The 16,194-nt window shown below is 40.1% G+C and overlaps 1 protein-coding gene across 1 annotated transcript in view; it reads left to right on the plus strand.

The window, feature by feature from the left end:
- Positions 1–16,176, plus strand: part of OSBP (oxysterol binding protein) — a 35,278-nt gene extending 19,102 nt beyond the window's left edge. The window contains exons 8-14 of the mRNA XM_058305393.2: positions 1,010–1,255; positions 1,533–1,653; positions 9,745–9,848; positions 11,041–11,136; positions 12,525–12,706; positions 13,490–13,710; positions 13,808–16,176. Of these exons, the coding sequence (XP_058161376.1) occupies positions 1,010–1,255; positions 1,533–1,653; positions 9,745–9,848; positions 11,041–11,136; positions 12,525–12,706; positions 13,490–13,710; positions 13,808–13,950 (1,113 nt within the window). The 3' untranslated portion in view covers positions 13,951–16,176. The remainder of the gene's footprint in view (positions 1–1,009; positions 1,256–1,532; positions 1,654–9,744; positions 9,849–11,040; positions 11,137–12,524; positions 12,707–13,489; positions 13,711–13,807) is intronic.
- Positions 16,177–16,194: the final 18 nt, after the last annotated feature.

The raw sequence follows: 16,194 nt of genomic DNA on the forward strand, positions 1-16,194 counted from the left end.
CTCTGTTTTCTGACCTCAGAGCTCACACAAGTGATATTCAGGCTTGTTCAGTTGTATTATTGATTAACTAAGCTCCCAGGTTAGCCTGGGAACCTAACTTATTTTTATAACAGCCTTTTACTATTTTAAAATAATTGTTAATTCCCAGCAGTCAATTTAGAAGTTACCTTTTTAGGGGGGTAGGGCAACATGGACAAAGTCTCCTAGTTCGTTTTTCTGTTCCGAGTGGGTAGCATAGGACCTAGCATGCTCAAGGGCTCACTAAATATATATAGAAGTAAATGAATGAATGAATGAATATCTCCAAAAGAAGCCCACACACAAACACACACTTGCTTCAATCAGTGGTTAGCCCCCTAAGTTGCCTTAAAGCTTGGAAGGAATAAGCACTTACTGCCCCATTGGAAGGACTATAGGGCTAGAAGCACAACTGTCCAGCCTCAGAGAAGAAATTGGAATTGTGGCCTGATGTCAAAGTGAACCAAGCAATAAGTAAATGAATGGACTGCTCTGGTCCAGGAGTAGAAGCTAACTTTTATAATGCAGTCTTTTCATTAGTCAGGACACACCTGTAGTTATCATTTCCTCTCCTTTCTTTCCTCCCCCAAGAATTTTAAATATCTCACTTCTTCTTTGGGTATACCTAAACTAAAATATATTTTTCCTTTATTCATTCATTCGACACATACTTGATGATGGTATCCTATGAGCCAGGCACCAGTGGATCTCAGTTATGCAGTGATGAACAGAAGAGGCATAGTTCCCAATCTCAAAGAGCTTATTGTTTGCGAATAACTAAAAACAGTGATTTCTGACATGAACAATTGGCCAGGGAGAATGAACTGCTTGCAGGTTAGATCTTAGAGCTGCTCGACTGAGCCAAACCACTTCTCAGTGATTTGCTTTATCACCTTGACATCTCAGTGTCTGTTTCTCCGCTTGCAAAAAAAAGAAACTGCCTCTTATGGGTGTTTGGGCAATGTTTTTATATCTATTCTTTCCCTGACAGGTTAACTTTAATGAGCCCTTGTCCATGCTTCAGCGCCTTACTGAAGATCTGGAATACCACGAGCTATTAGATAGAGCTGCAAAATGTGAGAACTCTCTAGAACAACTCTGTTACATTGCAGCTTTCACCGTGTCCTCATACTCCACTACTGTCTTCCGAACCAGCAAGCCATTCAACCCACTCCTTGGGGAGACCTTTGAGCTGGACCGATCAGAGGAGAATGGGTATCGATCCCTCTGTGAGCAGGTAAATGAGCCTTGGGACTATCATACATTTCATTTTAGAAGAAAGGGGTGATTTTTTTGGCTTATCCCTTGAGTGTTATGTTTGCAGAAATGGCAGTCCCTTTTATCCTAGCATTCTTTCTTTTCCTTCAGGACTTTGTCATTGGAGGTCCTGGTACTTACCTACTATTATAGTTGTAAAAATGTCAACTGTGAATTTTGGGTGTCTATCAGAAATTAATTGGCAGCATCGTTTCCTTCTTTCGCCCTTCCTAATTTGAACCTTTCATTTCTTTAAGGTGAGTCATCATCCTCCTGCTGCCGCGCACCATGCTGAGTCCAAAAATGGCTGGACATTGCGTCAGGAAATCAAAATTACCAGCAAGTTTCGAGGCAAATACCTCTCCATTATGCCCCTTGGTAAGGCCACTATTGTTGTAAATGGTAGCGCTCCATGAATGAAAGATTTTCTGGCACAGTGGAGTATTCAGGAGACTGGAGGTCTGATACAGGTGTTTTTTGGCTTGTTTTTGTTTTTTTTAAAGATTTATTTATTTATTTATTTATTTATTTATTTCCCCCCCCCCCACCCCCCATCCCAGTTGTCTGTTCTCTGTGTCTATTCGCTGCATGTTATTTGTTCGCTTCTGTTGTTGTCAGCGGCACGGGAATCTGTGTTTCTTCTTGTGTCAGCTCTCCATGTGGGCAGCACCACTCCTGGGCAGGCTGCACTTTTGCGCTGGGCGACTTTCCTTACGGGGCACACTCCTTGCGCGTGGGCTCTCATACACGGGGACACCCTTGCGTGGCAGGGCACTCCTTGCACGCATAAGCACTGCGCATGGGCCAGCTCCACACGGGTCAAGCACTGCGCATGGGCCAGCTCTACACGGGTCAAGCACTGCGCATGGGCCAGCTCTACACGGGTCAAGCACTGCGCATGGGCCAGCTCTACATGGGTCAAGGAGGCCTGGGGTTTGAACCGCGGACCTCCCATGGGATAGATGGATGCCCTAACCACTGGGCCAAATTCGCTTCCCTGATACAGGTGTTGAACCTCACTAGGTTTGTGATTTTGGGCAGGTCATTTAACTTCACAACTATCAAATGAGTGAGGAGGTTAGAAACTCCTTAAGGACTTATCCAGTCATAAATTCTTTGTCTTCTCAGGCATATTTAAAACATCTTCTAAGCATTGTTTCAGAAAGGGAATTCTAACATTCACTCTTTTCATTCTGTCTCTTAACTGATATCATCTCCCACATTACCCTTGCAGTCAGGTTGGTAGTCTATTGATTAGAACTTTTGTGATTACAAGGTTAGTTTTCCAGACTAGTCTCTTTCCCTTCTCATCTCCTTCCTCCTCTCTCTTCCTCTACCAAATGAGTTAGGTACTGTTTATGTAATGACTGAATTCCAGGTAAGGTCAAAATTCTGTGAACATCGTTGGGCTGATGTCTGTTCCTGTCACTGCTCTCAGTTCTTCTGGGTATATACCCAGTATATTTGAAAAGATCTTACTGAATTACAAGTTAATTGTGTTCCAAGATTAAAAATGTTTAGGCTTGGGACTAGGAATCCTAATTTGCAATCTTGAATTAAGGGAAATGAAATTACTCAAAAAGTATAGTAGAGATTCCCACTCTTCTCTTGGAATAGAACAGCATGTTTGGCCTTGTACATGCTGGAGAATGAACACTATTCTACAGAAAGAGAAAGAAGCATAAAGCAGATGTCTAGAGAGGAGAGACCCAGGGACTCTCCCAAGCGATAGATGTGACAGAACTGCCTGAGCACCTGATGGCTTTCCATTTCCTGGTTCTAGTCTTTCATGAGACAAACTGCAGTTCTTGGATACAAGTATGCAACCTATATAGTATATAGGTTGTTTTAATAAATTCCCCTTTGGTCTAGAAGGACACTTTAGCATGTATAGTGCAAACTAGAAATTAGCCAGAAAAATTCCAGGAATGTTTTATGAGGACTTTTACACAACCACTGGTAAAATTTTCTTCTGCTATATTAAAAGGAGAAAACAAACAGGAGTTTGAACTTTATCATTCCATGGTTACTCTGCAAAATGCCATTCTTAGGTGAAAAGTATACTAATGTAATGATTTGGCCTTGATGTTTACTGGGGAACTTTAAAAAGGTTCTAACTGCTTAGTTGTTTTTTTAACTATTATTTCACAAGTATTAGGTTAAGAGTAGTAAATGCTTGGGGTATTCACACATAATTTGCAGAACTTGGATGCCAGTAGTAAAATTGCAGTGTGACTTCCATTAGAGTTCTAGAAGCCCCTTGAGGGTCTCTAAAGGGACAAATTATATTCCTTGTAAGGAAGCTTGTATACATTTAAAAGGTAACAGTAAACGTAACTTACCAGTGAAATGCTATAATTTGATTAATCTAGAATTCTTTGAGTTTGTGAATAACCATATGAACATGGGTTAACTGTATTAACATGGGATAATTGGTGGATTTTATTTTTTAGAGTTAAAAAAAAAAGCTTTGATAGTTTTCCATTCTTGCAGTTATTTAAGGATTCAAATCACCAGGATGTATTGTCTTAAATCCTGCCATTCATTGGATACTTTCCTGACTGCCTGCCTGCCACGTGCAAGGGAAAATATGAGTCAACAAAGCAAGGATCCTAAACTTCTTGGGGGAGTTTGAAGAAAAAGAGTTGACATAGTGGCAGGAAATAGAGAACTTACATAGAGCGGTATAAAGAGTAGGATCTCCAGACATTGGCCCTGGGGATGGCTGTATTTAACATGTTTGGATCAGTGACTTGGAAGGAGAATTATGTGATGAAGTGTTCATGTTTGCAATGGTACTCAACTCTCAGAGGGTAAAATGTTAAGCCAATAGATGTAATTAAAGAAAGATAATATAAACAGGGTTGTAAATGAATTAGGCAGATAGATGACTAGTACACTCCAGTGTTGTTATGCATAAAGTATTATAGAGAAAAGTAATTAAATCTATTCTGAGGGAAGTAGATGTGGCTCAAGCAGTTGAGTACTTGCTTCCTACATGGGAGGTCTTGGGTGCAGTTCCCAGTGTCTTCTAAAAACAGCAACAAAAAACAAACAAGCAAACAAATGAAAATACCTACTCATGGGAGCCTCTGTGGCTCAGTGGTCGAGCAACAGCTTCCTACATATGAGGTCCTGGGTTCAATCATCAGTCCCATTACCTCAAAAACAAACAAACAAACAAACTATTATAATTAGAATAACATTATAAAAAACCTTTTTTTAATTTTAAAAAGGGAGCAGATGTAGCTCAGTGGTTGACTGCTTGCCTCCCAAGTATAAGGTCCCGGATTCAATCCTGGTACCTGAAAAAAACATGTATTGTGTGTTTACTTCTACATGACCCATTGCTTCTCTCTTTCTGCTTTTAAGATTCTTTTTTATCTTTGGCTTTTGATAGTTTTATTATGATGTGTCTCAGCTATGGATTTCTTTGAGTCTATCCTACTTATAATTTGTTGGGCTTCTTGGATATATAGATGAATCATCAAATTTGGGGTATTTTTGGCCATTATTTCTTCAGATGTTCCTTTTGCCCCTTTCTCTCCTCTCTTATGGGGTCTTCCATTATGTGTATGTTGTGCTTGATGATGTTTCACAGGTCTCTGAGATTCTGTTCATTTTTCTTTGTTCTGTTCTCTCTTTTCCTCAGACTGGATAATCTATATTGACCTGTCTTCAAGTTTGCTGATTTCTTTTGCTGTTCCAGAGCTGCTGTTGAGCCACTCTAGTGAATTTTTCATTTCAGTTATTGTGCTTTTCAACTCTAGAATTTCTAAGTGGTTCTTTCCCCCACCCCTACCTCCCACTCACCTTGCTGCTTTTGCTGTCTGTGTCCATTTGCTGTGTGATCTTCTGTATCTATTTCTCTTTTTGTCTTCTCGTTTTTCTCCTGTAGGAGTCACTGGGATTCAATCCTGGGGTCCTCTCATGTGGAGAGTGGTTCCCTGTCACTTGTGCCACCTCAGTTCCTGGTTTCTGTTGTGCCTTGCCTTCACTCTCCCCTTTGTTTCTCTTTTGTTGCGTCATCATCTTGCTGTGTGACTCACTTGCATGGGCTCTGGCTCACTGCATGGGTACTTAGCTCACTGCATGGGCATACTTTTTTTTTTCAGCCAGGAGGCCCCAGGAATCGAACCTGGGTCCTCCCATATGATAGATGGAAGCCCAGTCACTTGAGCCACATCCGCTTCTCTCTAACTGGTTCTTTATAAATATAATATATATAATTTTTAAAATAAATATAATTTATTTCTGTTGACAGTCTTTATTTGGTGAGGCATTTGTTCTCATAGTTTCCCTTAGATCTTTTTTTTTTTTTTAAGATTTATTTATTTATTTCTCTCCCCTCTCCCCCACCCCGGTTGTCTGTTCTCTGTGTCTGTTTGCTGCGTCTTGTTTCTTTGTCTGCTTCTCTTGTTGTCAGCGGCACGGGAATCTGTGTCTCTTTTTGTTGCGTCATCTTGTTGTGTCAGCTCTCCATGTGTGCAGCACCATTCCTGGGCAGGCTGCACTTTCTTTCGCGCTGGGCGGCTCTCCTTACGGAGGTGCATTCCTTGCGCGTGGGGCTCCCCTACGCGGGGGCACCCCTGTGTGGCATGGCACTCCTTGCACGCATCAGCGCTGCACATGTGCCAGCTCCACACGGGTCGAGGAGGCCTGGGGTTTGAACCGCAGACCTCCCATGTGGTAGACAGATGCCCTAACCACTGGGCTAAATCCGTTTCCCTCCTTTAGATCTTTAGTCATTGTTTCTTTTACTTCTTTGAACATATTTTTAATAGATGGGTTAAAGTCTTTATCTAGTAAATCAATGTCTGAGCTTCTTTGGAAATAGTTTCTGTTGACTGCTTTTTTTTTTCTTCCCTGTTTTATGGGCCTCACTTTCCTGTGTCTTTGCATATAATTTTATATTTAAAACTGGTACTTTATGTAATATAATGTAACAGCCCTGGAAATCAGATTCCAGGGTTTGTTGTTACTGCTGTGTATTTGTTTAGTCACCTTCAGGAACTAATTCTGTAAAGTCTATTTGCAGCGAGGAAACTCTGAATCAGGTCAAATAAAGACAAGCCTTGTGAATGATGGTTTACAGGGACCTGCCGGACAGGTCTCTGGAGATAGAACTTTTGGGGAGCACCATGCCATTTTGCTCCTTCCAGAGTTTGTTTTTAGGCTGCTGTTTTTCACATCTACTGTGATTGTGAGACTTTTGGTTTTCAAGGTTACTGAAGAGCTGGGGAGAGGAGACTACAGATAGGGCAAGTTAAAAGGCCATAAAGCTTACTGTTCTTCATGAAATTTAGCCAATTATCTTGCATAAATGCTCGTTGGATTGTTGCAATCTTTGGTTAATTTCCAGAGTTCTTAAAAATTGATTTGGACAGTTTTTGCCAGTGTTCTTACTGCTTTTATTGGAAAGTGGATATATGGAAGTCCTTACTCTACCATTCTGTAAGTGGCTGTCTTCTTCATACTTCTAAATGGCTCAGATTTTAGACCATTAAGTTAATGTGAATTTTTAAGAAACAAATATAAAAAGGAAGGCTGTCATAAGAAATTCATTTTTCTACCATCCCTGTGAGAAGAAAGGGATGTTCTATAGAATAACAGGTACATTGTCAGTGTGGAATCTGGGGTTAGGGTATTGAATTGCAGTTGCGGTACTCAGTAGCTGTGTGACCTTGGGCAAGTTACTTGACCTCTCTAAGCTCAGATTCCTCATCCATAATATGTAGGCTGAATCATGCCTCCTATCTGAGATGCCCATATCCTAATCCTTGGAACCTGTGAATATATTTCCTTACATAGTAAAAAGGACTTTGTAAGTGTGATTAGGTTACAGAGCTTGAGATGGGGAGGTTATCCTGGATTATTCTTTTTGTTCCAGTGCAGTCACAGGGGTTTTTATAAGAGGGAGGCAGGAGAATCAAAGTCAGTGATGATGAAAATAAGAAGTTTGATTGATGTGAGGAAGGGTACATGAGCCAAGAATTGCAGTATAAGGCAAGGAAATGGGAACTTCTCTAGAGCCTCCAGAAGCAACACAACCCTAAGAACACCTTAATCTGAGACTTCTGTACTCCAGAACTGTCAGGATAAATTTGTGTTGTTTTAAGCCACTAAGTTTGTGGTAACTTGTTACAGCAGCAGTACAGCTATTTCAAGGGGATAATAGCATCTGAAGCTGAGATGTCAACAGATTTGAGCACCCACGATATGCCTCTATAGTTATATGCCTCTGTAGTACTCATCGCAGGTGCTGTGAGTACAATGGTGAACAAAACCCATTTTGGAGCAGATGTTGCTCAAGCGGTTAAGTACCTGCTTCCCACATAAGAGGTCCTGGGTGGTGCGTCCTAAAAACAAAAAAAACAACAAGCAAACAAATGAAAAAACCAACTCGGGAGCCAGTGTGGCTCAGTGGTTGAGCGCCGGTTTCCCACATGAGGTCTGGGGTTCAATCCCCAGCCCTTGTACCTCAAAAAAACAAAAAAACCATTTGTTCCCATTTAGCTTGCATGCTTTTGGAAAACAGATAAAAAGTAAACTGATTTTAGATAGCAGTAATCGTGTGAAGATTAAAATAAGTGGGCCGCCTGATGAGAATGCAAGTGGGACAGAAGAACACACAGTGACTGGACATACGAAAGCAGACAATGGGTGCTGGGGGAAGGGGAGAGAAGTAAATAAAATAAATCTTTAAAAAAATAAATAAATAAACGCAATGCCAAGTCATAAAAAATAAATGGAAATAGGGGATAATGATGGAGACACAGTGTTTATCTGTGGTCCGTTAGATAGAGTGCTCAAGGAAATCCTCTCGGAAATGGTCACGTTTTGAACCGAGACCTAAATAACAAAAAGGAACCAAACAACAGATGATTTAAGGGAAGACTGTTCAAGGCAGAGAGAACTATAAAGATAAAAACCCTGAGGTGGGAGCCAGCAAAACAGTAAGAAGGCCACAGCAGCTGGCTCAACATGAGCAAGGAAAGTTTTGGATGAGTTGAAAGAGGTCGGCAGGTGCCGGATATCATAGGATCTTATATGCCATGGTAAGGAGCTGTTTTTATTCTTAGTGCAGTAGGAAGTAATTGAGGATTTTTACACAGTATGGTAACTTGATATGACTTATGTTTCAAAAGATCATTTTGACTGGACACTGGGGGCCCAAAGTGGAAACTGGGAGACCGAAAGGAGGATATTACAGAGGTTAAAGTAAAGAAATGATGGTGGTTAGATTGCAGTGTTGGTGAAGAAATGCTTAAGCAATAGATTTTGGATATAATTAGGTAGAGCAGGTATTTCGAAGGTGGTTGTGAGGATGAAACAAGATAATACATGAGAACACTGTACAGTGCCTGGTACATGGCAAGTGCTTTCAGCAGAACTTACTTTCATTCACTTCATTATTGTTGGCATTATCCTCATAGCATCACTGTTGCTGCAACTACCAGTGCTTCTTTAATCTTTTATACAAGAATAACATACCTAACCACAGTTACAGCCTTCTTTAATTCATTAGTACTTAAAGAGGGAGTTTAGAATTATGGTGTTACTTTTATTGACTATGTTTTCAGCTCCTATGTGTGTGTATTTGTGTGTGTACACATATAGATACACATACACAAATTTATTTAAACCTCAAAAAATTTTTGATCATTTTGTGTCTCCAGTTACTTCTGTTCAAACTTGATTTTTTTTTTTTTAAGTATTCATCTAGAGCAGCTCATAGGAACAGGAGAAGCTATATCTACCGATTGCCTATCTTGTTTCAAGCATTTTCTTGGGCAAAAAAACACATTTTTCTTATTTACTCTATACAAGATATGCTTATCCCAGGTTTATACATAATAAACCTGAGGATTAAGGAGTTAAAAAAATATCCAAGTCACACATCTAATGATGCAGGGGAGCTAGGATTGAATCCAGTTCTGTGTGATTCCAAAGTCCATGCTCTATCCGCTATTCCTTTTTCTCTCTTAAGGCCCACACATAAGTGGTTTGCTTAAGGTCACACAGCTAGTTACCAACAGTGAAGCCTTCAATCCTAACTTCCAATTTGGCTATTTCTGTAATACAGTTTTATTTTTTCATTGTGTGGCAGATTTGAACCATCCCTATAAATTTTTCAGTTGTTGTTGGAAGCACAGTAGGTGAAAACATCATGCTTTTTGCTTTTGTTTTTATTTTGACAGTTGCAGAATATAGCTTCCTATTAAGATGTATCAGTTACCAATGTTTGTCACCATTTAGTTATTTTTTATTCATAGATTTAAAAATTGAGGAAAAAAATTAACCAGTGCTTCTAACATTTAAGAAAGCTCTAAATCCTTTTTAATTATTGTTGTCTTTTTTTAAAGTAAGAAATACAGTAAAAGGAAATAAATCCATTGTTATTTCTAGCTAGCATGGTGCTTTTTTTCTAATATTTGACTGAATTTGTATACCTCTGTCTGCTTTCAGGTACCATCCACTGTATTTTCCATGCAACTGGGCACCACTACACTTGGAAAAAAGTTACCACAACAGTGCACAACATTATCGTGGGGAAGTTGTGGATAGATCAGGTGAGCAAAGGTGCCCAAAGTGTTTCTGCAGTTCAGAAGAATGCCTCCTTAGCTACATTTTTGCAGTACTCAGGACATATGATCTGGCCCCAGAATGTTGTTACTGGTTTATCAGTTTCTCCTAAGGAATGTAGTACCTGCCTCCCCTAGTTTGTACACCACAAATTATTATTTTAAATTGATCAAATTAGAATATTCACTCAATACTTCTACTAGGACTGTGCTGGGCACCATGGGGAATACAAGGAAATAATTAACACAGTCCCCACTCTTCATCCTTTTGTTATTCATCTAACATTTATTAGCCAAGCAGTATGCTAGGTCCTGGGGCTACAAAGTCAGATAAGACCTTGTCTTTCAAGGAGCTGTTGTCTCATTGGAGATATATGATAATTATGTGTACGATGAAGTATATTTAATATAGTTATTATTACACCAGTATAAGATTAAGACCACAGGTACAGTAAATTCAGAGAAGTTGAGGAATGCTGTCTTCTGAGCAGTGAGGGAGGATATGATAATTGAGCTGAGTCAAATGGTTGATATTAGAAAGGCAGAAAGTAAGGGAATGAAATGAATATGGTATATAAATAAGGTTCACCATGTGGACCTTTGATATAAGCACAGAAGTCATGAAGTGTAGTAGTGGGGGATTGGTTTGGAAAGGTAAATTACTTATGTGAATTTCAGTATATGCTGAAGGTCAAATCATGCCACCTAAAATGTGACATTGTTAAAAACAAAACAAAAAAGATTATTTGACAGCAGCTATGTATAGTGGGGGAAGCATAGAGAGATTGAGAAGTAAGGAATTTTCTTGTTTGCTTGTTTGTCTGTTTTTTATTTATTATTATTGGAATAATGAAAATCCTCTAACAGTGTTTGAAGTGATGAATGCACAATTATTTGATTATACCTAATACATTGATTGTACACTTCAGATGAATTCTATGCTTTATTAATATGTATCAATAAAATTGATTTGTTTAAAAAAAAAAACATTTGTTCTTGATCACAACCTGGAATACCAAGGTTGCAGAAGGATTCTACAGCATTTCCAAGGTTGACAGAGACCTGAATCTTAAGTGAGGAAGTACTGGAGTATAAGACTGAGAAGTAAGGAATTACGAGGTTTGGGGTTTTGTAGTTATGAGTCATCCAGTCTTAATCCATGTTTCTTTTCATTTTATAGTCTGGTGAAATTGATATTGTGAATCACAAGACCGGAGACAAGTGCAATCTAAAGTTTGTTCCCTATAGCTACTTCTCTCGGGATGTAGCAAGGAAGGTAAGGGAAGTTAGAACTTAAATTTTTTTCACTTACTCTGTGTCCCTTAGAAAGCCAACTCCTTTGGGGATGGTGTGTGTTTGTGTGTGTGTATACCTGTCCAAACATGGTATCTTTGTTTGGCAAAGGGCTGCTGATGCAAAGTACCAGAAGTGGGTTGGCTTTTATAATGGGAATTTTATTTAGGGTAAAAGCTTACAGTTCCAAGTCCGTGAAATGTCCAAATCGAGACATCAGCAGAGGTGTTTTCTCAGGGTCCTGCCATGTGGTGAGCAAGATGGCCACCAGTCTCTGCCGAGGTCTCTGCCTTCCCCTTCAAGCTCACTATGTCTTGGAGCCCAGCTCCTGGAGCTTAGCTGTGAGCAACCGGTCATAGGGCTTGTCTCTTTCCAGGCCTCCTCTCTCAGTCTTAGCTGCTCCACTTTCTCCCAAGTTCAGATGTGAGCTACCAGGCATATGTCAGGGCTCTTCAACCTGGGCTCTTCTCTTCAACCTTGAACTGCTCCGTGGGCCCAACCTCTTGGGAGCTTCATGCTTAAGCATTAGCTGCTAGTGATCCTTGAGTCCTCCTTTCATATTGTGGGATCCAAAATGGCAGAGCTCCTTTTCCTGTATGTCTCTCTCTGTGTCTCCATTTATATCAGACCCAGCAAGAGGATGGAGACTCAGTGCCTCACTGATGTAGTCCAGTCAAAAAGGTCCCATGCTCACAGGAATGATTAGTTCAAAAGTATAATCTTTCTCTTTTGAGATTCATAAAAGAAATTCAAACTGTCACACATGGGGATTCAAAAAAGTAGAGGTGAAGGAGAAGTTGGCAAGAAAGGAAACTATATTGTATCACTAAACCAAATCCTTCTTTTTGGGGGGAAAGACAAAAAATGAGCAAGTAAAATTTAAAAGCAATAAGAAATATCAAAATGGGAAATACAGAGTAAGGACTAATAGAAGGATTTCAGAAAGTAACATGGGCAGTTTAACCCTGTGAAGTTTGAGGGAGAATGGTGTGTTACCACTGCAGTGGAATTGTGCCATGAGTTTCTCTGGGTGAGTGAAGAATAGCTGGGAATTTAAATCTCTTGTGGCTCTCTCCAATTTCTGAAGAGAAGAAAATAACACAATTCTGAGTACCCATCAGATGTTTTTCCTATGTATATCATTGCAATAAAAATTCCTATATAACAAAATGCTGATGAAGCCCACATCTCATGGCTCAGTTATTTTAAGCAATACAAGAAAATAGAACAGAATGATTTATATAGCGCCATGTTGTTTTCCATAATGGGATTTAATCAGTATTTGTCCTAGGACTTTGGTTTTCAGAACAATCAGGTAAGCTAACCCACAGTGAATGCTGCACTCGAAAGCCCTGCTTTTCATCCTTGTAGGTGACAGGGGAAGTGACAGATCCATCAGGAAAAGTTCACTTTGCTCTTCTGGGGACGTGGGATGAGAAAATGGATTGTTTCAAAGTACAACCGGTCATTGGGGAAAATGGGGGTGATGCTCGACAGAGAGGCCATGAAGCAGAGGAAAGCAGGGTCATGCTATGGAAAAGGAATCCTTTACCGTGAGTATCAGTATGCATGCTGCCCGGATACAGCTTCATCCTTGACCTTGAAGCAATACTGATGGCATTTCTGCCTTCCCACTTACTTATGTGAGGGATCAAGCAAGGGGAATCAGAACCTTTGGAGAGATTATTTGAAAACTGTCACTGTATCATTTGAGTTGTAGCATGCCTTGTCTCAAGAGAGTTCAAACTAATCAAACTTCATCTGCCAGAAAATATTTGCTGCTTTCTAATGGTCCTTAGAAATGTGATTCAGAAGGATATTTTTTAGAATTTGAAGCAAAACTAGAAGTGGCCAGATGAGAAAAATGCCTGCCTTCTGTTAATAGTTTAGCTCAAAGGCCCAGCAGCAGTAGAAATGTTCCTGAGACAACATACAGGACTTTGGAATCAGTTTAAGATGGAGGCAATTTGTCTCCTGTCATCATCTAATACTGGTCAGTCTGTGGTAATAACCAAGAAAGAGATAAAAGGAGAGCAAGGGAAATAGGAATAAGGAATTTTCATTTAGTAGAATGCTTCCTTCTTCCTAGTGAATGTGGATAATTTCTGCTGAGTATACCACAAACCCTGAAAACTGTATCAAATTGAGGATGCTGGGGAGGGGACAGGGAATTGTCCAGTTTGGATCTCTCAGTTATGGGTATATGCCATGGTCCTGGATTCTTTCGATTTGTAAGACAGCCTTGGTGTTGTAGTCTTTTGGCATTGTAATCATTGTTCCCTAACTAGGATATGGCTCTGGCATTACCCTTTCTCTTTCTCATCCTTTACTTTTAGGAAGAATGCAGAAAACATGTACTATTTCTCAGAACTTGCCCTAACTCTAAATGCCTGGGAAGCTGGCACTGCCCCCACAGACAGCCGATTACGGCCCGACCAGAGACTGATGGAAAATGGGCGCTGGGATGAAGCAAATGCTGAGAAGCAGCGCCTGGAGGAAAAACAAAGACTTTCCAGAAAGAAGAGAGAAGCAGAAGCCATGAGAGCTACAGAGGATGGTAATGAATCTGCCATGTAATCTGTTTGTTAATGTGTAGAGAATGCCAATGTTTTTTCAGCTCTGATTCTGTTTTTCTTTCCTCTCTCTCCTTTTAGGCACACCCTATGATCCCTATAAGGCACTGTGGTTTGAGCGGAAGAAGGACCCTGTAACCAAGGAGTTAACCCATATTTATAGGGGAGGATACTGGGAGTGTAAAGAAAAACAGGACTGGAACACATGCCCGGACATTTTCTGAAATGGCAGTAGAAAATAAGAGGAGGATCCAAAGGAAAAAAGGACAGAGGATGTGTGGGAAAGCTGGCAATTGTGACTTTCTTACCGAGTGCTTTCCTCAAGCTTGTCTGTCTTAACCAATCATTTTTCTCCAAATCAATCACCAGAAGCAGACATCAGTGGTGGTGATTGGCTGGTTGCCTTAGCTGATTGAAACTGAAATCGACACACTAGATACCTGTGTTTGTAAGGGAGAGGTTTAGTGGCTAGAAGTTAGTATTAGTCCACATCTGCAAAGTCAAGTGTTCTTGGCTCTTCCTTTCCCTCTGCGCCTATTGACGATGATGCCATTCACCCTCCCCCCGTAGTATTCTATTCAGCCAATATTTACGTAAGATTATGATTCAGGGTCATTTTGGTGCTGTTCAAAGCAAGAGCTGATTTTGGAAGTTCTTTTCAAAAGAACCACACAAGACTTAACCAATGGAAGCATCGTGAATGGTTGCAGTGGAGCTTAGGTATACCATTATGAAATGTGCTCACAAGTGGGGTAGGTTTAATGGGGTATCCAAGCATAGATAACAGCATTAATGGGATTCCTGTGAGAGGGATTTTCCTGTAGGATTGGAATATTCAGAGTTACATTCTTGGAAGTTTCTATTTTCACTTGCATAAAACACCCTTCTGCTGTTCTATGTTTCCTTTGACAGCAACTAGAGGCCTCTTTTGTGATACGTAGGAGAGTTACATTCTCATGAAAGGGTTTTACAGACTTCTCAGGTAGAGAAATTCTGAGAACACAGGGCAGGATGGAAAAAGACTGCTAGCCACTTTAACTATCCCAATTCCTTCTCACCCCCATCCTTCATTGCCTTCCTGGCTTCTCTCTCCTGGAAAAATACCAATTTGGGTCTGTGTCCCATATAGAGCAATGGCCTGTCCCATTCTGATATACTTCAGAAGTTGAGAGAAGGAGTTAATCAAATGAAAGTTTTCACCATCTCTCAAGCCCCATGGACTGGAGCCACCACCTCTGGAATAATGTATTAAATATCTGTATATTATATATATGTAGAGAAAAATCTAATTTTTTGTTTGCTTTTCCTCCCATTAAGAATCTTGATATTTTGGGGTGTTTTTTGGTTTTGTTTTGTTTTTTGTTTTTTTGTTTTTTGCTATTGTCTCCCTGGGATTCTCTATGTTGGATCTGTGTTGATGTGATTTGGAGCTCCTCTGCTTCCCATCTTAGAGGCAGACAGATATGAAATCTGAGCAAGATCATGTCTGGCAATTATTGAACAGGGGCATTGTCACATGGTTTGTATCATGGGGTATCCACTGCTGTCTCAACTCTGCTCTCCTAATTACCCAACTCTTGAAAATGAAATCCTAACCCCTTTTCTGCCTCTTTTCCTTATTTTGTTAGGAGAGTATGGCTAGAAGGCCAGGAGGGTGATTTCCAGTTGAACTCTGCCTCTGTCCAAATCACAGCACATAAGTTGAATCCCAAAAGAATCATTTTCCCAAGATATGGGACTAAAAGCACTGATATGTGGAATGGATGAAAGAACTGCTTCCTTTGGGTCCTGGCTTCCTTAATTTTTTAATTCTGTATTTGTTTTAGTTGTCTTCAGAAATCTAACCCCTGTGCCACCCTCCCTTGGTTGAGGATCACAAATTGAGGTGCCTTCCTTGTATGTGTTTGGTTAGTGTTTTTTGTTTCTGTTCCTTAACTGCTGAACCTCAGCCACTGTGGGTCCTGGGGGTAAATATCATTCCAAAGGAAGCCATCCCTCCAGGGAAATTGGATTTATACTGGGTAACTGAGTTCTCTCTTTCCCCACCATCCTTTCCTTCATAGCTGTGATAGACATGAGAGAGGGGCAACTGCTGGGGATTTCCTCCCAAGAACCCTATTAATGTAAGTAAGGGGTTGTGCCAGGGCTTCTTTTAAGGAGGCCCATAAAAGCTGTGACCGAATCAGCAGACTTTAGACAGAATGGGAATTCCTCAACTAAATCGAACTTTTCCTGCTTTATCCCATGTTGTTGTTCCACCATTTGCACTACATTTCTGGCTTGATCCCCAATCAATTCCTGCTAATGGAAGAAGCTTCTAGTCCTTCAGGTGGAATTAAGTCACATCAAAACAAAACAAAACTATATATCTTTTCAGTTTTTTTTTTTTTTTTTTTGCCTTATTGCTTTTTTCCAAGAAAACTACTAAATTAAATAATTTTTAAAAAGTCCTATTGTTGGTCTGATTT

This window comes from Dasypus novemcinctus, chromosome 10 (genome assembly GCF_030445035.2).
Source record: "Dasypus novemcinctus isolate mDasNov1 chromosome 10, mDasNov1.1.hap2, whole genome shotgun sequence".
Taxonomy (NCBI): domain Eukaryota; kingdom Metazoa; phylum Chordata; class Mammalia; order Cingulata; family Dasypodidae; genus Dasypus; species Dasypus novemcinctus.